This window comes from Chiloscyllium punctatum, chromosome 18 (genome assembly GCF_047496795.1).
Source record: "Chiloscyllium punctatum isolate Juve2018m chromosome 18, sChiPun1.3, whole genome shotgun sequence".
Lineage (NCBI taxonomy): Eukaryota > Metazoa > Chordata > Chondrichthyes > Orectolobiformes > Hemiscylliidae > Chiloscyllium > Chiloscyllium punctatum.
The window spans coordinates 100,288,569-100,316,025 of NC_092756.1; the positions used below are offsets into that span (position 1 = coordinate 100,288,569).

Below are 27,457 nucleotides of genomic sequence, written 5' to 3' on the forward strand. Positions count from 1 at the left end.
GTGCTCCAGAACACACCACTCCCTTAGACAAGCACTTCCAGTACATGTACAACACCGACATCTATCCAACAATGTGGAAAATTGCTCAGGTATGTCCTGGACACAAAAAAGTAGGACAAACTCAACCTGACCAACTACTGCGCCATCTGTGTACTCTCAATCAGTAGGAAAATAACAGAAGGTGCCATCAACAGTACTATCAACTAACAGCACTTGGTCTGCGATGACCTACTCACTGACACCCAGTTTGGGTTCCATCAGGGCCACTCAGCTACTAATATCATTACAGCCTTGTTTGAAACATGGAGAAAAGCACTAACACATTTGACCAATTGGGGCATCAAGGAGTTCTAGAAAAACTGCAATCAATGGGAATGAGGGAAAGAATCCTGTATTGGTTGGAGTCATAGATGTCACATAGATAGATACTTGTGGTTACTGGAGGCGGAGGGCAGTCCTCTCTGTAGTAATTCTCACTGTCGTGTCCTGAACCCAACCATTTTCAGTTGCTTCAATAACCATCATAACATCAGAAGTAGAGGTGTTTGCTGAAGATTGCACATTGTTCAGCACTATTCAACCTTGAAAAGGACTCTCTCAGAAGGAGTCCATGCTCAAATGTAACAAGATCCTGACAATATCCAGGCGTGGACTGAAAAGTGGCAGGCAATGACAATGACAATCTCCAATAAGAGATAATCTAATCACTGTCCCTTGACATTCAATGGTGTTACCATCACTAAATCCCCACTATCAACATCCTCCAGGTTACCATTGAGTAGAAACTCAGCTGGACTCACCTCATAATAACAGCAGCTACAATAGCAGGTCAGACAAAGGAATACTGCAACAAGTACTCCTGACAGCCTCGAAGAGTGAGAGGCTGGAAAAGCACAGCCAGTCAGGCAGCATCTGAGGAGCAGGTGAGTCAACATTCTGAGCATAAGCTCTTCATCAGAAATGAGGGGATGGCCCAAGAATACTGAGAGATAAATGAGAAGGGGTGGGACTCCGGGGAAGTTAACTGAGAATGTGATAGGTGGATGGAGGTGGGGGTGAAGGTGATAGGTGATAGGTCAGAAAGGAGGGTGGAGCAGATAGGTGGGAAGGAAGATGGACAGGTAGGATAGTGTCGAGTGGGAAGGTTGGATCTGGGAGAAGGTGGGAGAGGGCATATCAGGAAACTGGTGAAATCCACACTGATCCCATGTGGTTGGAGGGTGTCAAGGCAGAAGATGAGGCGTTCTTCCTCCAGGCGTCAGGTGGCTAGAATTTGGCGGGGGAGGCAGCCCGCCCAGGACTTGCATGACCTTGGCAGAGGGGGAGGGGGTATTGAAGTGTTCAGCCACAGGTCGGTGGGGTTGATTGATGCATGAGTCCCAGAGATGTTCTCTGAAACGTTCTGCAATTTCGTATCCTGTCTCCCCAAAGTAAAGGGGAACACATCAAAAGCAACACATACAGTAGATGAGGTGCTTGGAGGTGTCACCGCAAAGATGTAAAACCTGTGCCCGCAACTCCCCCCTGACCTCTACCCAAGGCCCCAAAGGATCCTTCTACATCTAACAGAGACTTTCCTGTACCTCCATACACCTCACCTACTGGGTCAGTTGCTCTCAATGTGGTCTCCTCTACATTGGGGAGACAGGTTGCCACCTTGCAGAATGTTTCACAGAAGATCTCTGGGATACATACGTCACTGCCCTGTGGCCGAACACTTCAACTCCCCCTCCCTCTCTGCCAACAACATGCAAGTCCTCGGCCTCCTCCACCGCCAAGTTCTAGCCACCTGACGCCTACAGGAAGAACACCACATCTTCTGCCTTGGGACTCTCCAACCACATGGCATCAATGTCAATTTCACCAATTTCCTGATCACCCCTCTCTCCGCCTTATTCCATATCCAACCTTCCAACTCCAGCACCACCCTCTTTAACTGTCCCACCTGTCCATCTTCTTTCCCACCTATCCGCTCCATCCGACCAATCACCATCAGCAACCACCCCCACCAATTATCTCTCAGCATCTCGGGCAACCCCCCCCCCACCCCACATGCCCGATGAAGGGCTTATGCTCGAAATGTCGACTCTCCTGCTCCTCAGATGCTACCTGACTGGCTGTGCTTTTCCACTCTAAGACAAAACAGCCCACTTAACTGGCACTACATCCATAAGCATGCACTCGCTCCACCACCAACAGTATCAATGTGTAAAGTGTACTATTTTCAACGTGCAGACTAAAAATTTACCAAAGATCTGTAGACAGCACCTTCCAAACCCATGACTATTTCCATCTCGAAGGACAGGGGGAGAAGATATATGGGAACACCACCTCCTGCAAGTTCCCCTCCAAGCCACTGACCATTGAGATTTGAAAATATATCACTGTTTCTTCAGTGTTGCTGGGTTAAAATCCTGGAATTTCCTCCCTAACAGCATTGAGAGTCTACCTACAGCACATGCAGACTGCAACTCACTACCACTTTCTCAAAGGAAAGTAGGGACCAGCAATAAGTGCTGGACATCCAGTGACACCCATACCCCACGAATGAATAAAAGACCTCGACCACCAAAATCAGATTCATTGTTTACCCTGTACTTGCCTCATTGACATTTGTGTGATGTTGCTTCATGTATTAATTACTTACTTGCCCATGTAATACTTATCAATAATTCAAAACAAAATCACAGATGAAGAGATTCAAAAGAGATTGTTCTTACATAGGACATTTTAGATGACACCAAAACTCCACATCAGAGATGTTAGAATGAGTGAGGCAAGATTGTAAAGAGACTGGGGTGACCTGATAGGGATCAATAACATTTCGAAGGTCAACAAGAGAAGAAGGGAGATATAGATGAAAGGTATAGGCCTGGGAGATGGTAGAATCCAGGATTAGGCATCAGAAACATGACAGTTGCTACTAAATTCAGTGGGAAACTCTGGATAAGTTTCTTTACTCAAGAGTGTGGAATATGTACAAATAGCACAGGCACATTTGAGGGCAAGTAAATAGATAAGTAAACTGATGTTTATATATAAAAAGGAATATAAACTTTTGTAGACATCAGTTAGGCTAAATGGTTGGTTCTGCTGCAAATGATATGTTGTTATCTTAGTGTCCCAACACAATTAGTTTACAACCATCTTTGGCTTCATTTTCACAATCTATATATTAGTGATTTCAAAACAAACACACTGAAATTACTGCAGCGGCACTGTATGGTTTTCCTAGGCTGGTCTTAAGCAATGACGGTTTCAAATGAACGAAGTTTGCTATTGTCAACACCAGAGCTCCAAACAAACCCGAATGCAGTTACAATATTTTCCAGCCCCTCAAATTATTTAGTGCACTTTGCAAAGACCCACATTGGCTGAATAAATCATGGCACAACTAACAACTCAGCAGAGTGAACTTTGCAGGGTACTCATTGCCCATCGTGTATATCAGTGGTTAAAGGTGTGTGGTGAAAAAACTAATGAAATCCACTTTATAGACAAAAATCTTAATTTTAAACAAATACTAATTGCAATCAACTGAATATTCTTAAAGTAAGATTAGGTAAGACTTTTAAAAATCCAAAAAGCCTTGGCTGCAACAGATTTCAGTTGGCTGCCCTGGTAGATAGATATGAGCATGTGTACTACAAATCCACATAAACGTTAAGACTCCAGGTTCCAACTCGATTTCTGCTGAATTAATACTGAGAGCTGGAACACAATTGACATTAATAAGGTTTGTGTAGGAAGAGAAAGTAGTTGGAGTGGTGGTGGGAGGAGGAGGAAGAGGAGTGATCCAAACTTTCTGTTCCTAACTGGTATTCAGTATCCCTTTTTTTGGAATATTCTTACATGCAATTTGAAGGACAGGATTTGTTTTGACATAGGTAGCATGCATGGTTGGATAGCTGGAACAGATTCATTCAATATATCACTTATCTTACCTCCACTCCACCACCCAGCAACCAATCATGAGCTATGTTCAAGCTCTTGCGACAGATTTTCTGGCTGTATGACCATTTGCATGGGTTAGGCGGAGAGTTTTTTGGGGGGGGGGAGGAAAGAGGGTGGATTGTGACTTATTGCCTAACATGCTTACACTGATTAGGATTTCCACCTCTTAATCTTCTTATGTTTTTTGCAGCTCTTGAATATACTGCTAGGAGTTGCATCAGAGTGGCTCACTAATTTCTTTTTCTTTCTTTTCTCTAAATAAGCAAGGTGGCAGATTAGGAACTCACTACTGTGCTTAGGAAACTGTTAGTAAAAACAAATCTCTTGTAGTCCACCAAGTCAGTATGTTAGAGCATCATGATTTGGAGATGCCGGTGTTGGACTGGGGTGTACTTAGAGCATCAATTGAGTGCGCCATCAGCCTTCCTGGATTATTTAATTTTAGTTCAGCACAATATCTTCATTAAAATATTTCACCAATAAGCTAATTGTGTTATGATATATATGAATCTTACTCATACAATTCAATATACTTCTTAACTGCAGTAAGTAGATTACTAGTGGCAACTTTCCTGAATCTAGAGATGGGGAGAGAAATATTGTAATGCTTTGTGAAAATCTGACAACAAGAATGGTCGCACCATTCAACCCTACCATCCAATGACTCTTTCCCCTGCTACAACAAATGCCACAACCATGCAGATTACAAGCAACTATTAACTTTAATTATATAATTTCCAAAAATCATCCTTTACAATGAGAAGATTTTAATCATCCAACATAACCAATGCTGTTCTGGCTGCTCAAAAGTAGCAGAAATGCCTAACATTTGCTTTGAATGTAGGTATCATGTTGCTCCAGTACCAATGAAATCAGTGCTTCCCTCATTAGCAATTTTCCTTCCAGTTCTTTACTCTGAAAGGCTGAATTTTGCAGAGGTTTAATAATCCAATGGCCAGTAGCGTCCATTCCAGGTAACAGTGTTAGCAGGCTATTTCACAGAAGGATGGCCTCCTTCTTCGAAGACTGCAATTTCCCCTCCCACACGGTTGATGATGCCCTCCAGTGCATCTCATTCACTTCCTGCACCTCTGCCCTTGAATCCCACCTCTCCAGCTACAACAAGAACAGAACTCCACTGGTCCTTCCCTTCCATCTCACCAAACTCTGTATACATTGCATCATCCTTCACCATTTCCGCCACCTACAAACAGACCCCACCACCAAAGATATATTTCCCTCCCCATCCCTATCCGCTTTCTGTAAAGACCATTCCCTACGCGACTCCCTTGTCGGGTTCACACACCCCCACCAACCCACCCTCCCCTCCTGCACCTTCCCTATCACTGTAGAAATTGCAAAACATGCGCCCACACTTCCCCCCCCTCACCTCTGTCCAAGGCCCCAAAGAAGTCTTCCACATCCAGAGTTTTACCGGCACTTCCACACATATCATTACTGTATCTGTTGCCCCCAATGTGGTCACCGTTACACTGGGGAGACAGGACGCCTACTTGCAGAGCACTTCAAAGAACATTTCTGGGATTCTGCAGTAACCAATCCCACTGCCCCATCGCCGAACACTTCAACTCCTCCTCCCACTCCACCATGAACATGCTGGTCCTGTACCGTCTCCATCGCCAGACCCTAACCACATCACACCAGGAGGAAGAACGCCTCATCTTTCACTTTGGGACCCTCCAACCACACAGCATCAAAGTGGACTTCACTAGTTTCCTCATTTCCCCTCACCCAACCTTTTCCCAGTTCCAATCTTCCAACTCGGCACCACCCTCTTGACCTGTCCATCTTCCTTCCCACCTATCCACTCCACCCTTCTCTCTGACCTCTCACCATTACCCCCACTTCCATCTACCTATCACATTCTCAGCTACACTCCTCCAGCCCTACCCCCACCCATTTATCTCTCTACCACCTCAGCTCAAGCATCATTTCTATTGGAAGGCTCTTGCCCGAAACATCAATTCTCCTGCTCCTCTGACCTGCTGTGCTTTTCCAGCACCACACTCTCGACTCTGATCTCCAGCAACTGCAGTCCTCACTTTCTCTTATTTCACAGTAGGCAGCCAAGATGGTTTTGCCCAGTCCAAGGCTGCATGCGCACACAAACAGATTTTGATCTTTCAGGGAATCAAAGGATTTGGTGAACGAGGGCGAAAGTGGAATTAATGCAGATAATCAGCCATGATCGTATTAATGGCAGAGTAAGCTCGATGGGCCCTATGGTCTACTCCTGCTCCTTTTCCTTATGTTCAATATCCAGCAAAGATGATTGAATAATAGCATGCACGAGTAGACAATGTGGTGATTTCTTTCATCTTGCCTGTCATTCTTAAGCTTGATACTTGGAAACCTCACGACGAGGAGACAACACTAAGTGTACACTGCATTTTCTGCAAGTCCACAATATTACTGGCTTCAAGGTATATAATCTTTTAAAAGCTCAACGTGCTGGCCTGAATTTTGTGTTTTGCATGAAATTTAAACCAGCGACTACATTCTTCAGTTTAAACAATTGGTAACCTTATTTTAAAATGAGATATGACATGAATTACAAATAAAACTGAATAACAGCTCAACCAAAATTCGAGCTTGTGCTGATGGGATCAGAAGGAGTTCCATGAAATTTAAAAACATTTCTTCCTACAGCTAGAATTTTACTATTTTACATTACAATCCCTTTTCCGTCAAACCATGACAAAATTATATTTTTTGGTAATAGAGGCACTTTGCATCAAGATGGCTGTGTTTTGCAGCAATTGATGTTGTCTTTCATTAAAACTATCAGCAGACTCCTCTGAAAGTATTAGAGAAAAATGTCTCCTAAACAGCATTCCCAAGACTGCAAAAAGCATCGTTTTTGCTTCTTTGTATTATTGCTGAAATTATATAAATTGTGTGGTGTATTTGTTGCAGAAATTGCAAGGAATGTAAGCAACAAAGCATGTCTCAAAGAGCTCAATAACTTCTTACATTTTTAACCATAAATTGCACCAGTGTATATGCTTTTCAATACCAAGCCGATACCTTTGGTGTTTGCTAAAGATCAGAAGGGAAAGGGCCTACACCCATTTGCTCAAATATAAATCCACACTTATTGGATAGGTGTGTGAGGTCAGAAAAAAATAGCATGGAATTGCAAAAAAACCTTAAATTATTTCAATGTGCTGCAATCCCTTCAATGACTACTGGCTTTTTTGTGCCCAAAAAATATAAATGGGAACTGCCAACATTTAATCTTTCGACCCCGAGGAGGATCTAGGCAGTAATACTGATTCTTAATAGAAAGGTTGTTTTTAGTTTATTCAGAACATACAACACAAAAGCTAAGGTTGCCCACATTTATTAATAACTTAAAGGATTTCTCGAAATGCACAGCATAGACTATACATTCATTAACATGAGAAGCAGATTCAGCATGCAGAGGGTTAACAATCCTGTGCTTTGTCTCAACGGCCGCAGTATACAGCCAAGGAGAAAAGGTTCCTTAAATAAATAGACTGCTGAACCATCTGTGTATTTTTACTGTATCATTCAGTTTACCCTGTTAAAATGATTCTAGTTTGCTGTAAACTGATGAGAGATAGACTTAATTTTTATTTTAAAAAAGGTTTTGCTCTTTGATGTATTTTATGAGTTTTGACGGCCGAAGATATGGAAAGCAAAAGGAATGCAACCAGCCTCCCTGATAACCAGCAGAACGAACAGAGAGCTCGGCAGACAATAGAAGCAATGATTCATTCAGTACAAATACAAATTGCACAGTTCGCCCACATGGCTCAGCACACATTATCTACAAACATTTACGGACAACGGCTTCTTAAAATACTGTATGGTGTACCTGTGAAACCATCGTCTTTCTCTCCATAAACCAAGACAAGGAAATGTATATAATCCCTGTTTCAGCTCGACTTTCAGACACAGATTGGCCCCTCTCTTTCCTCTCCTGTTATCTCCCCTACAGCAACTCCCAGATCTTGGCCAGATGGCTCGTGCGGGCTCCGCCTTGCATGCCATGGGCTATTAATCACAACTAGCCACTCCCCCCACTGTCTCCTAATCCGATACCTGATCCTCACAGAAGGAAAAAGCAGCAAAGCCAGTCCCAATGTCTGCGTTCTCCCAGCACTCCCTGAGGTGAATCAAGATGGAATTTCCACATGCAGCTGATTATGCCAAGGCTAAATATTTTAGATTTTAACATGTGGAAAAATAATAAATTTGCTTTCTTTATTTGGAAAGTCAAAGATTTTCCTTCGTCAATATGTTGCAGTGACTGAAGTACCTAAAGACAATAAAACACCAGTTTGTAACATTGGAAATAATCCTAATGCCTTCTGAAATTCTTGATTCTGAGAGACAGAGTTCCTCAATTTCTCATTTAATCTTTTGATGCCTGAAACAACATATTGAACAGATAATAACTCAAAATCCAGGTTATTTAAAGGTAACCAGGCAAAGAGAAGACCTTCAAAGTACCTTATGGCTGCCCACTTATTGTATGTTGGGCAACTTCGGACTACAGTATACTTGTCCTCAAATCTCACCTCCAAACCCAAATCACATTGAGGTGGAGAAGCTCTAAGGACAAAAAATGGTCTCATTTTGGCAGGAGAGGTGGTGTATGTAGAGATTCAGAGTTTTACAAAATGAAAAAAGGGATTTTGGCGCACTGTGTTCATGTTGGTCATCAAGCATCTACCTGCGAAAGCCCCATTTGCTAAACCAAATTTGGATTAAATTTACCAAGTGCGCTGGGCCCCATGAGAGCTTACATTCTTGATCAGTCTTCCACACAATACCTTATCAAAAGCTTTATCAAAATTCATGTAGAAAACATCTTCTAAACTACCTTCATTTGCAGATCTGGTCAGTTCCTCAAAAAGCTCAATCAAACCTGTCAGAGGAAGTTCACTTTTGCAGTTCAGTTTTAGAATGATCACTTACTTTAGACACTGTTTTTATTTATGGCCCTTTATCAGCTGGAAAAAAATAGTCTATCCAAAATGGCAAAACACAGAAACAATGCATTCATCTGTTTCTTCTGTGGATTTCTCCTCAGCGACAACTCTTGCTACTATAGACTTCCAGAATGTCTATTGCTATCCCAGAACAGCAGGACTGTCCTATGAAGAACTGACCCATATCCCTCTAAAACCATTCCAATTTGTGCACTGTCCAAATGTCTTTTATATGTTGTAACTATACCTGCTCTGGATTAGAGTGGTGCTGGAAAAGCACAACAGTTCAGACAGCATCCAAAGAGCAGGAAAAGGAGCAGGTATTCCTGATGAAGGGCTTTTGCCCGAAATGTTAATTTTCCTGCTCCTTAGATGCTGTCTGAACAGCTGTGCTTTTCCAGCACCACTTTAATCCAGAATCTGGTTTCCAGCATCTGCAGTCATTGTTTTTACCTAGTAACTATACCTGCCTCTACCACTTCTCCTGGCAATTCATTCCATCTACCACCACCCTGTGTGAAAAGGTTGCCCCTCAGATCCCTTTCAAATCTTTCCCCTCTCATCTTAAACCATTGATGTGGAGGTGCTGGTGTTGGACTGGGGTGGACAAACCTAAAAATCACACAACGCCAGGTTATAGTCCAAGTTTATTTGGAAGTACAACACTCTGCAAGCTTGTACTTCCAAATAAACCTGTTGGGCTATAATCTGGTGTAGTGTGGTGTGATTTTTAACCTTAAACCTATGCACTCTGGTTTTGATCTCCCCCAACCTAGGAAAAAGGCCTTTGCTATGCACCTTATCCATACTCCTTATGATTTTATAAAGTTTATGAGCAGATGCTGCAGATCAGAAACAAAAACTGAAATTGCTGGAAAACTCAGGTCTGGCAGCTGATCTCATTGAAACTTACAAAATACGTAAAAGACTGGGTCGATGCAGGCAAGATATTTCCCTGGTTAGGATGTCTAGAATCAGAGGACAGTTTAAAAATCAGGGGATGCCACTTTGTTCGAAGATGAGAATTTCTTTTACTCAGTGTTATAAACCTTTGGAATTCTCTATCACAAAGGGCTGTTGAAGTTCAGTCTTTGAGCATGTTTAAAGTGTAGATTGATAGGTTTCTGATCATCTTTGACAGGATGGTAATGGAGATTGGGGGTGAGCAAAAGGCATGGAAATATTCAATCAATCAAGGCTGATCAATTAATAGTGAAGGAACGTCAAGATAGTTACAAGTCAGGAGGCAAACTTCGAGGTGGTTGAGTTTCCACACATCAGCTGCCCTTGTCCTCCTAAGTGGTAGAGGTCATCTAAGCAACCTTAGTCAGCCTTTGCAGTGGAGCTTGCAGATGGTACGCATTGCTGATATTCCTCATGTAGGAGTACATTATGCTCCCTCGGCACTCTCAAGGTTTGTTTCATTTTATTCATTCATGAGATACGGGGGTCATTGGCTAAGCCAGCATTGATTGCCCATCCCTAATTGCCTGAGGGCAGTTCAGAGTCAATCACATTGCTGAGAGTCTGGAGTCGCACGTAAGGAGTAAAGACCGAGTAAGGACAGCAGCTTCTCTTCCGCGAAGCACCAGATGGGTTTTTCTTCAATAATTGACAATGGCTTCATGTCATCATTAGACTCTTAATTCCAGACTTTTACTGAATTCAAATTCCCCCAAGTTCATTTTGCACCACTGTGGAGTCCGTGGACATTACAAATATTTGGTGTGGGCATTTGCATCCCCTTTTCAGATACCTTAAGAACCTTTTTATTTTTGTTTGCACTTTAGCCCCATGTTCCTGATCTTTGGGCACCTAGTGCTGAGGGGAGTGTGCAGGTCAGAGGATCTCCTCATGGGTCTACTCCTGAGCCTGGCCTTACTGGCTATAAACAGGTCCAAGCAGTGGGCTGTGGAGGGGGGCATTGCAACCGACTACCTGCTCCTCTTCCGCGATTACTTTTGAGCCCTGGTGTCCCTGGAGAGGGAGCACGTAGTGTCCACCACTGCTTTTGATGCCTTTAGAGAGACTTGGGCACAGTTTGGGAGGGGGGGGGAAAGAGGGGTATTTCCCCATCCAACTGCATTTTGATTTGATCTCTACCTTCCCCTAGCTGTTTTTCACATAGACATTGCTAGCTCCAAGCTTTCTTTGTTACTGGTTCCCAGGTCACATGGATGTTTTCCGTGGTGGTAGGTATGTTGAATAAAATTATTCTGCACCTTGTGGTTTTTACTGACTACTATAACCTTACACTGGTGCAAAGGAAAGAAAAATTGAGTTCAAATTCCACCATCTGCCATGACAAGATTCAAACCCAGGGTCCCCAGAATGTTAGCTTGGTCTCTGGATTAATAATCTAGTGATAACATCACTAGGCCATCGCTTCTTCCAAGTAGTGTTCAATGTGGAGGAGTATTTGGGATAGGCAGAAGTCTGAAATCAGTAGGTTTCCTCGCTCCTGATCTGATGCCACAAGATTTCATGGGATCTGCAGTTAATGTCAAGAGCTCCCAGGATAATTCCCTCCTGAATGCACACCACTGCATCTCCACCTCTGTTGGTCTAGCCTGCTGATGGGACATATCCAGAGATAGTTATGACGCTGTCTGGACATTGTCTGTAAGGTCTGTAAGCCATCAAGGTCTACATCACAGAAAAAGGCTCTTTTGCCATTGAGTCTGCATGGTCAAAAACAAGCATCAAACTATTGTTATCTTATTTCCAGCACTCTGCCCATAACCTGGTATGCCTCATCACAAATATACATCCATACACTTCTTAAATGTTACAAGCGTTTCTGCTTCTATTAGGCAGAGAGGTGGTGAGCTCCAGATTCCCACCATTCTCTAGCTAACAAAATTTTTCCTCACCTCACCTCTAAACATATGCCCCCAGTCATTTATCCCTCCACAAAGGGGATAAGCTTCTTCCTTTCCACACTATCTCTGCCCCCCATAATTTTATAGCCCTTAGTCATGTATCCCCTCAGTCTCCAATATTCCAAGGAAAACAACCCAGTCTATTCTAACTCTCCTCATAATTAAAATTCTCCAGCCTAGGCAACACTTCGCTAAATCTCCAGTGTAATCACATCTATTCTATAATGGGCATTCTGAAATTGTACATAATACTTCAGCTGTGGCCTAACCAACTTTGCATACAGTTCCAGCATAAACACCCTCTTCTTAAACTAAGCCTCAGCTAATAAAGACAAATATTCCATATGCCTTCTTAACCATTTGATCAACTTGCTCTGCTACCTTAAAAGGCTGGACATATACACCAAAGTCCCTCTGTTCTGAGGACCTGACTGCTCCTCATGTATTCCTTTGCCCTGTTTGTCCTTCCCAACTGCATTACCTCACAGATATCAAGAATAATGTCATGATTATGTGAGTATGACTACATTAGGCTGCTGTTTGACTAATCTGTGATACAGCTCCCCCAATTTTTACATTTCTTCTCAGATGCTGGAGACGGTGACTATGCAGGGGTGACAGGGCTGATTGCACCATTGTTTCTCTGGTGCTTAGACCAGTACTAGGTGGTCCATCCAGTTTGTTTTTCCCTGTTTTGAGATTTTATTTTAACAGTCAGATACAACAGAATGGCCTGTTGCCCATTTCAGAAAACAGGTAGGGGTCAACCAGAGAAGCGGAGAGCTTTGTTCACGTTGTTCATTAAACATGACTGATTTATCTGTCCATTTGAGTATTTCAGCCTTAGTGTAATAAATATCTGTTGTAGACCATGTACCATTTCTCTGAATACTAATTATTGTCCATCTACTGTCAAATTCTTGTGTATTTTCCTAACACACTATGAGCCAACTTAACCCTCACGATTTCATAAGTTCCTTCAAATTAATGACTCCAGTTTCAGAATAAACTGTACTACATTCAAACCTAATGTAAAATTCCTTCATATTATGGTCACTATTTCCCAAAGTCCCCTTGAGAGTAAGGTTATTAATTAGCCCTTCCCCATTAGACAACATTAAATGCAAACAGCCAATCCCTAATTGTTAAAAATTGCACAACACCACGTTATAGTCCAACAGGTTTAATTGAAGCACACTAGCTTTCGGAGCAACGCTCCTTCATCAGGTGATCAAGTGTACATAGAGGAGCCAATCCCTAATTGGCTCCTCTATGTATACTTGCAGAAACTGATCTTTTCTGGATGTCAGCTGCATTCCTGACACAAAGGCCTAGCTCATTGAGTAAATGAGGATCCAGTTTCAGCCGGTTCTGAATGCGGCTGCATTTTCAATACACCCCTTGAAAATAAGCCTGCTCAAAATTTGCAACTACAGAATTTAAAACACCCATTTTAAGCAAGCTGAAAATTACAATTAGGCCTACATACATTGAAAATTTAGACAGTACACCAGCAAATGCATACAACATAATCCAAGCAATGGACTATAATGTGGGAAAAGGTGGAGTTCCACTTTGGGAAGAAGAATAGAAGAGCTGACCGTTAGTTAAATGGGGAAATACCGCAGAAAGCTGCAGTAAAGGGACACTTCAGGGACTTCACACATGAATGACAAAAAGCTACTATACAATTTCAGTGGAACGTAGGGAAGGAAAAATGGAACAAAAGCCCTTTGCTTAAAGAGAATGGAGGATGAAAATAGAGAGAAATAAACCTAAAGAACTACAGATGCTGGAAAATAGAAACAAAATCAATTAACTGGAAAAACCCAGGAAGTCGGGCAGCATCTGTGGTCAGAAAATATAAGAACAAAGAAAATTACAGCACAAGAACAGGCCCTTTGGCCCTCCAAGCCTGTGCCAATCCAGATCCTCTTTCTAAACCTGTCATCTATTTTCCAAGCATCTGGATCCCCTTGATACTTACCCATTCATGCATCTGTCTAGATATATCTTAAAAGATACTAGCGTGCCTGCCACTACCACATTCACTGGCAAAGTGTTCCAGGCACTTCCCTCCATCTGCATAAAGAACTTTCCACGCATATATCCCCTAAATGTTTCCCCTCTCACCTTGAAATTGTGACCCCTAGTAATTGAGCCCCCCACTCTGGGATAAAACTTCTCGCTATCCACTCTGCCTATACCTCTCATGATTTTGTAGACCTCAATCAGGTCTCCCATCAACCTAGTCTTTCTAATGAAAACAATCCTAATTTATTCAACCCCTCTTCATAGCTAGCACCCTCCATACCAGGCAACATCCCAGTGGATCTCGTCTGTGGCCTCTCCAAAGCATCCACATCCTTCTGGTAACTTGGTGACCAGATCTGTACACAGTATTCCAAAAGTGGCCAAACCAAAGTTCTATACTTGATTTGCCAACTCTTGTACTCGATACCCCGTCTGATGAAGAAAAGCATGCCATATGCGTTCTTGCCTATTCTATTGACCTGCATTGCCACCTTCAGAGCACAATGGACCTGAACACACACATCCCTGTGTACATCAATTTTCCCCAGGGCTTTTCCATTTACTGTATAGCTTGCTCTTGAATTGGATCTTCCAAAATGCCTCACCTCGCATTTAGATACGAGTCATAGATATACAGCACAGAAACAGACCCTTCAGTCCAATCCGTCCATGCCGACCAGATACCCCAACCCAATTTAGTCCCACGTGCCAGCACCCAGCCCATATCCCTCCAAACCCTTCTTATTCATATACCCATCTAAATGCCTTTTAAATGTTGCAATTGTACCAGCTTCCACCACTTCCTCTGGCAGATCATTCCATACATGTACCACCCTCTGTGTGAAAAAGTTGCCCCTTAGGCCTCTTTTAGATCTTTCCGCTCTCACCCTAAACCTTTGCCCTCTAGTTCTGGACTCCCCGAACCCAGGGAAAAGATTTTGCCTATTCACCCGATCCATGCCCTTCATAATTTTGTAAACGTCTATAAGGTCACCCCTCAGCCTCCGACACTCCAGGGAAAACAGCCCCAGCCTGTTCAGCCTCTCCCTGTAGCTCAAATCCTCCAACTCTGGCAACGTCCTTGTAAATCTTTTCTGAGCCCTTTCAAGTTTCACAATATCCTTCCAATAGGAAGGAGACCAGAACTGCACGCAATATTCCAACAGTGGCCTAATCAATGTCCTGTACAGCTGCAACATGACCTCCTAACTCCTGTACCCAATACTCTGACCAATACCAAATGCCTTCTTCACTATCCTATCTATCTGCGACTCCACTTTCAAGGAGCTATGAACCTGCACTCCAAGGTCTCTTTGTTCAACAACACTCTCTAGGACCTTACCATTAAGTGTATAAGTCCTGCTAAGATTTGCTTTCCCAAAATGCAGCACCTCGCATTTATCTGAATTTAACTCTATCTGCCACTTCTCAGCCCATTGGCCCATCTGGTCAAGATCCTGTTGTAATCTGAGGTAACCTTCTTCGTTGTCCATTACACCTCCAATTTTAGTGTCATCTGCAAACTTACTAATTGTACCTCTTATGCTCGCATCCAAACCATTTATGTAAATGACAAAAAGTAGATGGCCCAGCACCGATCCTTGTGGCACTCCACTGGTCACAGGCCTCCAGTCTGAAAAAAACAACCCTCCACCACCACCCTCTGTCTTCTACCTCTGAGCCAGTTCTGTATTCAAATGGCTAGCTCTCCCTGTATTCCATGAGATCTAACCTTGCTAACCAGTCTCCCATGAGGAACCTTGTCGAATGACTTACTGAAGTCCATATAGATCACATCTACTATTCTGCCCTCATCAATCCTCTTTGTTACTTCTTCAAAAAACTCAAGTTTGTGAGACATGATTTCCCACGTTGACTATCCTGAATCAGTCCTTGCCTTTCCAAATACATGTACATCCTGTCCCTCAGGATTCCCTCCAACAACCTGCCCACCACCGAGGTCAGGCTCACTGGTCTATAGTTCCCTGGCTTGCCCTTACTACTCTTCTTAAACAGTGGTACCATGTTAGCCAACCTCCAGTCTCCCGGCACCTTACCTGTGACTTCCGATGATACAAATATCTCAGTAAGAGGCCCAGCAATCACTTCTTTGCCTTCCCACACAGAGTTCTAGAGTACACCTGATCAGGTGCTGGGGATTTATCCACCTTTACTCGTTTCAAGACATCCAGCACTTCCTCCTCTGTAAAATGGACATTTTGCTTGATGCCACCATCTATTTCGCTACTTTCTTCTATATCCTTTTCCACAGTAAATACTGATGCAAAATACTCATTTAGTATCTCCCCCATTTTCTGCTGCTCCACACAAAGGTAGCCTTGCTGATCTTTGAGGAGCCCTATTCTCTACCTAGTTACCCTCTTGTCCTTAAAGTATTTGTGAAAACCTTTGGATTCTCCTTAATTCTATTTGCCAAAGCTATCTCATGTCCCCTTTTTGCCCTCCTAATTTCTCTCTTAAGTATATTCCTAACGCCTTTATACTCTTCTAAGGATTCACTTGATTTATCCTGTCTATTCCTGACATATGCTTCCTTCTTTTTCTTAACCAAACCCTCAATTTCTTTAGTCATCCAGGCTTCCCTTTCACCCTGACAGGAATATACTTTCTCTTGATTCTCGTTATCTCATTTCTGAAGGCTTCCAATTTTCCAGCCGTCCCTTTACCTGCGAACATCTGCCCCCAATCAGATTTTGAAAGTTCTTGCCTAATACCATCAAAATTGGCCTTTCTCCAATTTAGAACTTCAATTTTTAGATCTGGTTTATTCTTTTCCATCCCTCTGGTTACTGGCCCCAGAGTGCTCCCCCACTGATACCTCATTCACCTGCCCTGCCTTATTTCCCAAGAGTAGGTCAAGTTTTGCACCTTCTCTAGTAGGTACACCCACATACTGAATCAGAACATTTTCTTGTACACACTTAACAAATTTCTCTCCACCTAAACCCTTAATACTATGGCAGTCCCCCAGTCGATGTTTGGAAAGTTAAAATCCCCTACCATAACCATCCTATTATTCTTCCAGATAGCTGACATCTCCTAACAAGTTTGTTTCTCAATTTCCCTCTGGCTATTAGGGGGTCTACAATACAATCCCAATAAGGTGATCATCCCATTCTTATTTCTCAGTTCCACTCATAGAACAATTTTAAGTTCCTTCACTATGATGCAACCTGCAGATTTAATTTGAAGATATATGGTGCTTACTGGTGATTGGAATTGTCAAGTGGTTTATTTAATTGAAAATTTTCCTTGAACTTGTGTACCAATAATTTACTCAAGATTACGTAATATCAAAAATACTTTCTAGCTATCTGCTGCCAACAAGTGAAAATTATGGAACCAACAGCATTAGGATTTCAGTCAGTTGTGCTTTTAGCCATCAACCACCTAAACTCTGGAATTCCATCCCAAAATTTCCCACCTCACCCTTTCTTTAAAAGGCAACTACTTCGATGCAGATTATGGCAGCTCTCTTAACACTTCCTTTGACTTAGTGACAATGTTTGTCTGATTATATTTCTGAGAATATTTTTGTACATTAAAAGGTACCTTATAAATGCAAGCTGTTGTTGTACATAAGCCTATCTTTACAACTTGGTCTGCCTGGAGTATTTTGAACTGGATTGAAGCACTTGTGATTAGGCACATTTAAAATGATAAGCTAAGAACTTTCTACAAGAAGGTACAGGAAGGATGTTTTTGATGACTGGGTCACAGAATAAGGATAATGGATAGGTCCCTTAGGCCAGAGAAGAGGAGGAACTTCTTCACCCAGAGAGTGGTGAGATTGTGGAATTCTCTGCCTCAAAAACTTGAGGGCAAAATGTTGAAGACTTTCAAGAAAGATATAGATATAGTTATTAGGACTAAAGGGATGTCAAGTAAATTGGGCCTATACTCATTAAAGTTTAGAATAAGAAAAGGTGACCTTTTTGAAATATACAAGATCCTGAAGGGGCTTGACAAGGTGGATACAGAGAGATTGCTTCCCCTCGTGAGTGTCTAGGATCAGCGAGAGGAGAAAGCTCCTATTCCTGATGAAGGACTTGTGCCTGAAACATCAATTCTCCTGCTCCTCAGATGCTGCCTGACATGCTGTGCTTCTCTAGCACCACACTCTCGACTCTGTCTAGGACGAGACAGCGTCATTTCATAATAAGAAATTGCCCATTTAAGACAGTGGCAATGTCGAGGTGAGGTATTACGTATATTCAAGGCTAAGGTAGACAGATTTCAAATCATTTGTGGAATCAAAAGGTATGGGGATAAGGCAAAATAGAGAAGTCGAGGATTATCAGATCAATCGTGACTCACTCAGCCAAATTACCTCCTTCTACCACTACATTTTGCACCTCCAGCAATTTCAATGTCTTATGGTCTATATAGGGAACTTTTATCATACATCTTAGCATCCATATTTCAAAGGCCTCTCTTTTATTCCATGGATCATTATATACTGCCCAATTTTCTAGGCATACAATAAAGTTTTACTTGCAAGTAACATTTTCATACCCTTTCTCTGCCTTCCTAGTTTCCTTTTCATTTTCACTTTGCACTGTCCTAAACTTTCTGCATTGTTGAGCTCTGAGTATCTGATGTAAACTTGCCTTTTCTTTGGATTTATCGACCTTAAATTTTTCTTAATTTACAGGAGATCTATAATTTTTTTTTGTTCTGAATAAACATCAATGCATTCTCCACCTCCCTTAATGCACTTCTATTGTTCTGCCACTCATTTATCTTCAAATTTATAATCTATCGTTCCCAAATCACAGGTCCACTTGGCAAAATTGGACTTTGCCCAATTCAAGATTTTTATCTTGGTCTTAGTTAATAACGATACCACATCTTATCAAATTATGCATTATCATTACCAAATATAATGGGGAGGAAGTTTTGCTACAGCCAAACCTCTAGTACAGTTTTAAGCATTGTAGGCAGAGTATAATATTTGGATTCACCAGAATTCCAAGGGTCAGATTATGAAAATAAATTACAATCATGCTTGTCACCTCGAAAAATTATTGGAGGTTAAGGAATGATTTGGTTATGAAACAGCTGAAAAAAAGTGGAGAGATAGACAGGATATTTTCCCTTTCATTACCAGTCTAGGCGAAAAAAGGAACATAACCTTCAAATCAGAATCAGGCCATTCAGTACGTAGGTTTTAATTCAAGAAAGAAGACCAGGATCAAGCCTGATGGCCTACTGGACTTGATTTACTCAAGCAAATAAGATCACGACTGACCATCGCCCTCAATGTTACTTTCTTTCCCTATTGTCATATTCAATTCCCTTTGTCCAAAAACCTATTGGTCTCAATCTTGAATGTGTTTAATACAGCCTTCTGGAGGGCATAAATTTCTCAAAACTGCCTGCTTCATGCAAAGGGTTGAGGTATTCAGCACACTCCCAGCAAAAATATTTGTTGCTGGTTGAATTATATGATGATTGATAGTTTTTTTTAGCCAAGGGCATTAAGGATGAACGGACCAAGAAGATGTGTGGAGCTATGATTCAGTTCAGCTTTGAATGGAATAGAGAGTTTAGATCAGAGTGGTGCTGGAAAAACACAGTCAGGCAGCATCTGAGGAGCAGGAAAATCGAGGTTTCGGGCAAGAACCCTTCACAGGAAGAGAGGCGGGAAGCCTTCAGGGTAAAGAGATAAATGGGTCTGGGGGAGGGGGGGGGGGGGGGGGGGGGAAACAGGGCGGCGGTTCTGGTTCTCCAACAATGAGAACAGGTCCCTCTTTATGTATTGTCCTGAACACTCAATTTTGAATTAATCTCCTCTCAAACTTCACATCATTAAAGAGGTGTGCTCCAACACTGCCAGTTTTCATAACTGAAGTCTCTCATCATAGCCCCATTATCATATATTTTTCCTGCACTCACCAATGCCTTCAGATCCTTTCATACTTCATAAAGCATCATGTCCACAATATTCCTGTTAAAGTTGAACTCGGGTTTCATTAATTGCAATTCCAAGTTTGGTATTATACATCTCTATTAACAAATTGCAGGATCCTGCACTCTTGCCACATTCAGCAATTTGTACATACATAACCCAGGTCCCTCTTCATTTGCAAGCTCCTAGATAAGGGTTATTCTGTATCATAGAAGAATTCAGGACATTCTCAAATAAAATCAAAACTAAACTATATGATAACAGATTTATGTAGAACAACAGCGTGGGCTCAATGCCCACAATGGTTGAGGTTATGAAGAAGGACACTCCTCTCAACCTCACCACGTTACTATTACAAAAGTAACTGAGACCCCATACAGGTTTTTGGCCAAGCTTTTCAGGATATTCCAGTCTGACAACTGTAAAGGATCACTTGTGGCTGAAAAGGTAGGGATACCAAAATTGAGTTGGTTTGCCAACCTGCACTAACAAAAACACTGTGCTGATAATTCATATTCTCTTTCAAAAACAATGCGATTACACTTCATGCCAAATACTCCCCGAAAACAATGCAATACAATCCAAAATTGCCATAATCTCCTAGGTACCTTGCTTCAGTGACCACCTTAATGCATGTAACTCGATACTAAGTACTGGCAAATTAGTGAACCACAAGCTGCAGTTAGTATTTTGTGCAGGAAGCGATTGAGCATATGCATCACCAGGCAAGTACAGAGCTAGCAGTAATGCGCTCACGTTCAGTGTCTGGGCTCCTGCAGAAAGAGTGACCATCTGAGGATGCTAATGCAGAAACAGGGTGATGTGCAGCTGATCACAGTATGCTTCAGATTTCTTTCCCTCTCCCCTCTCTCTCACCTGAAGGAGCCTACTTACCCAAGGATCTCCTCCAGTATTCATCCACACAGTCATTTACCTTTCAGCTTCAACAATGTGTGTTAACACACTACTCAGTCGGAGTGGGCACTAACCGTTATCTAAATGTTCAGAGTAACTGGACACTAATAGGGAATCCTTTTGCATCATCCACTCCCAAAGTAGGGTAACTAACAGTAGCACCACTATTATTTCACTTGTTAGCAGCACTAGGAGAAACACAATATGATATCGTTTCCATAACATTCATAAATCATTTATAGCTATATTCATACTTCAAACCTGGAACCTTTGTGCATGAAATACATGAGATGCTCACCATGTGAGTTACTTATGCACTGAACCATTAGGAGAATGCAAGTGACAATGTAGTTATTCAAAACCTGATCATTTCTCTTACATGCCACCAACAATTAAATATCTAGATCACATGCATCAATGCAATCAATATACAAACTGCGTTCAAACAGATCTTTTGGGAGTTGAATACTTTTGCCCGAAACGTTGATTTCGCTGCTCGTTGGATGCTGCCTGAACTGCTGTGCTCTTCCAGCACCACTAATCCAGTACAAGTAACATATGCCTTTCCTCTCACTATTCTTGGAGTTTTTGCAACAAGCAACAATGCATAAGCTAAAATCAATCTTGTATAGGTCAGCAAAAGAGATGCCTTGCTTAATGCTTCCTGTGATATAAAAAAACCCCGCAGCATCAAGGTTGCATTTAAACGAGTCTCTTATCGAATGGCAAGTCTGAACTTACAGTTAAATGGATTCTACAATGATTGTTGTATCTTTCATAATGTACAGTCATAACAGGCTGAATTCACAGACTTTAAAAATCTCACTGTTTTATGATCTAATTTTTCTATGGAATTGCTTCAGTCCCATAACCAAAAGTTAAATTTGTGAAATTGACTTTATTTGCACATTATTCCTTTTGGTAACTCTTTCAAGTCGCCTTGTTTCTTGAGATCTCATCAGTGAGCACGAGCAAACTGCGAAGAGCAGCTGCCAACTTAGTTCATTTGCTTCCAAATGCTTTTCAAGAGGAAAAGACATAGTCAATTTTTCCCACTTAAGTTCCTCATGGGTCCTCTTCTCTCCATGATCACAGATGAATTTACCTAAAACTACACAGATTAGAAATTGAACCAGAGATATTCCTGTTTTATAACGGGATAACACATCAACTATCCCTTTACTCAAAGAGTCAAATAAGCATCGTCAAGTATCCCTTTCATTTTTTCATCCTATACAGTTGATCGTTTGAAAGAACACAAATCTAAACAGAGAAAGTGAACTCAGGTTTCCAGAAAACACATCACTTCTTTTATTCCTAAGGATTAGACTCATGCTATTATTGCTGTACAGAGTGTACACGCTCAGAATCACAAAATTAAGTGCAGGAGACCATTGAGCCATTCCTGATGAAGGACTTTTGCCTGAAACATCAATTCTCCTGCTCCTCAGATGCTGCCTGACCTGCTGTGTTTTTCCAGAGCCACACTCTCAACATTGAGCCATCATGTCTGCTTTGGCTCTCTGAAGCAGTAATTCACATCATCCTTTTGCCTTCTCTCTCTAATCTTGAACATTGTTTTTTTTTCAAATAACAGTAATTACCTTTTAAATGCTTTGATTGGAGCTGCCTCCATTACACTTTCAGGCAGTGCATTCCAGACCCTAACTGCATGAAAAAGCTTTTCTCACTTTTGCTTCTTTCACCAGTTGCTTTAAATCCATGCTTATTTATTCGATAAGCAATGACAGTTTCTTGCTATTTATTCTGCTCAGAATCCTCATGGTTTTAGATACCTCTATCAGATCTCCTCTCCTTTAAAGTAAACAGCTTTTTTTTAATTTCAAAAATATACTTTATTCATAAAATGATTTGATGGTCTGTACATTGGATCATGCCATACATATGTCCACATTTACAAACACAGATTCGACTTTATCCTTGTCCTTTACAATCCTGTGCATTTTTCAATCTTGTATATATACATATATTTGGCTGAGGCATCAGCAGAGCCCAAAAATACGTCCGCATGGGCCCCCTGTTCTTTAGGCAGGCCGATCTTACACGGTGGTCTTTCCCCACCGCGCCTTGGCGGCAGCTGCCCCAAGCTTCAGTGCGTCCCTCAGCACGTAGTCTTGGACCTTGGAATGTGCCAGTCTGCAACACTCGGTCGGGGTCAACTCCTTCAGCTGGAAGATCAACAGGTTTCGGACCGCCCAGAGAGCGTCCTTCACCGAGTTGATGATCCTCCAGGCGCAGTTAATGTTCGTCTCGGTGTGAGTCCCGGGGAACAGGCCGTAGAGCACGGAGTCCCGCGTCACGGCGCTGCTCGGGACGAACCTCGACAAGCACCACTGCATTCCTCTCCAGACTTCCTCTGCATAGGCACATTCCAGAAGGAGGTGTGTGACAGTCTCGTCCCCCCCGCAGCCACTTCGAGGGCAGCGTGCGGTGCGGCAGAGAGTCCGGGCGTGCATAAAGGATCTCACGGGCAGAGCCCTTCTCACCACCAGCCAAGCCACGTCTTGGTGCTTGTTGGAAAGTTCTGGTGATGAGGCATTCTGCCAAGTGGCTTTGACAGTCTGCTCAGGGAACCGCTCGACAGGATCCGCCCTCTCCTTTTCCCGAAGGGTCTCAAGGACGCTACGTGCTGACCACTTCCTGATGGACTTGTGGTCAAAGGTGTTTTTCCTCATAAATTTCTCCACGAAAGACAGGTGATACGGAACGGTCCAACTACTCGGAGCGTTCCGCGGCAGCGAGGCCAGGCCCATCCTTCGCAACACCGGGGACAGGTAGAACCTCAGTACGTAGTGACACTTGGTGTTTGCGTACCGGGGATCCACGCACAGCTTGATGCAGCCACACACAAAGGTGGCCATCAGGGTGAGGGTGGCATTGGGCGTGTTTTTTCCCCCATTGCACCGGTCTTTGTACATAGAGTCTCTTCGGACCCGGTCCATCTTTGATCTCCAAATGAATTGGAAGATGGTTCGGGTGACTGCGGCGGCACAGGTCCTGGGGATAGGCCAGACCTGTGCCACATATAGCAATACTGAGAGTACCTCACACCTGATGACCAGGTTTTTTCCCGCGATGGAGAGCGACCGTTGCCCCCATCTGCCTAGTTTCTGTCTCATCTTCCTGATCCGCTCCTCCCAGGTCTTGGCGCACGCCCCAGCCCCCCCGAACCAAATACCCAGCACCTTCAGGTGGTCAGTCCTGACGGTGAAGGGGATAGAGGATTGGTCGGCCCAGTTCCCGAAGAGCATGGCCTCGCTCTTGCCTCGGTTTACCTTGGCCCCCGAGGCCCGTTCGAACTGGTCGCAGATGCACACGAGTCTGTGCACGGACAGCGGATCCGAGCAGAAAACAGCGACGTCATCCATGTACAGGGAGGCCTTAACCTGCAGGCCCCCGCTGCCAGGAATAGTCACCCCTCTCAGGCTCGCATCCTTCCTGATGGATTCGGCAAATGGCTCTATGCAACACACAAACAAGGCGGGTGAGAGGGGGCATCCCTGCCTGACTCCAGATCTTACAGGGAAGCTATCTGATTCTCACCCATTGATTGAGACTGCACTGACAATGTTGGTGTAGAGCAATCTGATCCAATTTCCGATTCCCTCCCCAAAGCCCATTTTGGAGAGGACATCCCTCATATATGTATGCGATATCCTGTCAAAGGCTTTCTCCTGGTCCAGGCTGATGAGGCAGGTGTCCACCCCCCTGTCCTGCACGTAGGCGATCGTATCCCTGAGGAGTGCGAGACTCTCAGAGATCTTCCTGCCCGGTACAGCACAGGTTTGGTCCGGGTGGATCACCGATCCCAGAGCAGACCTGACCCGGTTGGCGATGACCTTTGACAAGATTTTGTAGTCTGCATTTAACAGTGAGATCGGTCTCCAATTTCTAATTTCCTCCCTCTCCCCCTTCCGCTTGTAGACGAGGGTGATGATGCCTTTCCTCATGGATTCACTCATGGTACCTGCCCGAAGCATACTGACATACACCTCCAGCAGGTCCTGGCCGATCAAGTCCCAAAGAGCGGAATAAACCTCGACCGGTAAGCCGTCGCTTCCGGGAGTTTTATTCTTTTCGAAGGACTCGAGGGCCTTGGTCAGTTCATCCAGAGATAGCGGCTGGTCCAGCCTCTCTCGTGTTCCGTCATCTAGGACCTCCGTGATAGAGGACAGGAACGACTGGGAGGCCGCGCTGTCGGTCGGCTTCGAGTCATACAGGCTGGCGTAGAAGGATTTGCTGATCCTCATGACGTCAGCCTGAGATGACGTTACCGAGCCATCTTCTTTCTTCAGGCTGCTGAGCACGGAGCTCTCTTTGTGCACCTTCTGGAAGAAGAAACGTGAGCACGTCTCGTCCTGCTCCACCGAGCGGACCCTGGACCGGAAGATTATCCTGGAGGCCTCCGAGGCAGAGCGAGGCTTGCTGGCCCTTCACCTCCTTGAGGTCCTCCGTGACATCGACCCCCATCGTCTGCAGCAGGAGCAGGTTCTGCATACTTTCCTGGAGCTGGGACAGTTTTCCCCGTCTCTCTCTCGCCTCCTGGACACCTTTGAGGATAAAGAACCTCTTGATGTTCCCTTTTACCGTTTCCCACCAGTCCGCTGGAGACTCAAAGAGGGGCTTCACGGTTCTCCAACCTGCGTAATCCCTCTTGAGCCTCTCCTTTAAAGTAAACAGCTCTGACTTCTCCCATCTTCAGTAATGGAAACTCATCACTGGAACCATTCTTGCAAATCCTTTTGAGCCTTCACATCCTCCCTAAAGTACAGAACAAAGAACTGGGCACAGTACTCCAGCTGAGCTTAAACTAGGGCTTCATACAAGTTCAACATAATCTTCTTACTGTTGCGCTTTATACCTCTACGTAAAGACTAAATAAAAACTCTCTTCCAACCTGTCCTGCATTTTTGTTAACTTACATACAAATGCACAGAAGTAGCTCTCCTCCTTAAGTAGGACCCTTAATTTTATTTTCTCTTCAGGCACTTCCTACTATTAGTCAGCTCACATTTCTCCACATCAAACTTTTATCTGCCACCTGTCCAGAATGCCTTAAAGATGCCAGTACTTACCACAAGCATTGGACAATTTCCACTAGAATTACCTCATAACCTCAACTGTAACACAGAAAAATGCATGGAGTTGACACCGTTATAAAAACATGACAACTACAGTACTTAACCCTTACACTTTATTAACTGCTCAACAAAATTAATAAAGGTAAATGTCTTAGAATGAAGTGAAATTCTGTTCATCTAGAAACAATTTCACTGGTATAGATTCAATCATTCAGCCAAGCAATGACATCGACTTTGCCAGCTATTACCTCTTGGCTGGTCATTTTACTTCAAGCAGTTGACTAAAGGCCAACTGAATTATTGAAATAAGCTGCAGGCTTTTTGATACTAAACAACTGCTAAAATATAGCAAGATACGTAGGTTACAAACTGTTTACTTCGATGGATAAACACTTTCCCTACACTACACAACGCTAACAGTGAATGCAGACAGCCACTTCCAGTAAAGAAACTTATCGCTGAACTCAATGTCACCCACACTAAGCTTTTTTTCACACTCTCATTCCAGTAAAATCTTTGGATAGCAAACATGTGAGAGAAGCATGCCTGATTTTTCCATTCCCTAGTCCAGAAGCGTTGAAGTTAGCTTTCAGTAACCCAGTCAGTATTAGCTAAGTCAGGACAAACAAGACATTAAAGTTCTTACTGGTATAAATGCTTCACTAACTTAGTATGATAGCAAATTTCAAACATATGAAATTTGAGTGTGTTTTGAAGGTCAGGAGAAGAACAGCAACAGGCCAGATTGGTTTAAAGAAAGAGTTTCAAACAGAAAGGCCTACACAACTCTAGCGCCAATACTGTGGCAGATGGGGTATTGCAGGTAGTGGGCTGAGGAAGAGATCATGATGGCAAGTGCCCTGAAAGTTTGAAGTACAATAGTTTTACATTAAAGGTTTGGCTGATAGCATGTTGGGTAACACAGCAATAGATTACCTAATTCTCACAGATTGGTGTTTGCCAGAAGACTCCTGTTGAGGTTAAACTGAAAGTGAGAAAGACACGTGTGAAAAGAGGTGGAGGCAGGCATGCAATAGAATTAGGTAGTTGTGAATATAGATTCAAAAGTTCACTTTGGGGTCAATTTGGATGGTACATACATTGTAAATCCAAGACTGGGGCTGGGATGGGATACACAATTAATAACATTACTGGAGATGCTCTGGCTATTGGGACCAACGGGTGGCATTCTCAAATTATTGTTGGCCATTTATCTGGCCACACCAGGGGAATCAGTGAAAGTGATAATGGGGTCAACTGCATTAGAAGCTGAAGAAAGCAAGGCAGGATAATACATCAAGGTCAGTCACAGAGGATGTTGTATGTGACTAGACATTAAAATTAGGAGCCATTCAGTCAATACACCAGCTACTGTTTACTAATAGAAATGTATTCTCTCAATTTTATTTTATAATGTTGTGGAATTATCTGCAGATATTACCTAAAATAAAACCTGTACTACAGGTTAAATTGACAAATGTGGACTTGTAATAGGTAATCCAAATTTTGTTAAGAGAAAGGTGTAAAATTTAGTGTAATACCTGAAAAGGGAAAATTTATTGCTGCGCATTATAAAACAATGCAAATAGAAAGGTAATTTGTTGAAGGTGTAGATTATCAAAAAAATCTCAAGACTAGTTGGGCGGCATGGTGGCA

General features: G+C 42.9%; 1 protein-coding gene across 11 annotated transcripts in view; it reads right to left on the reverse strand.

Moving 5' to 3' along the window:
• LOC140489423 (RNA binding protein fox-1 homolog 2-like) overlaps positions 1-27,457 on the reverse strand; it is a 370,713-nt gene that overhangs the window by 125,111 nt on the left and 218,145 nt on the right. The window contains exon 1 of one of the 11 annotated variants that reach the window (XM_072588971.1): positions 7,817-7,968. The exons of the other annotated variants lie outside the window; for them this stretch is intronic. Within the exon in view, the coding sequence (XP_072445072.1) occupies positions 7,817-7,843 (27 nt within the window). The 5' untranslated portion in view covers positions 7,844-7,968. Of the gene's footprint in view, positions 1-7,816; positions 7,969-27,457 lie in introns of those variants that run through there. 11 annotated transcript variants of the gene reach the window in all.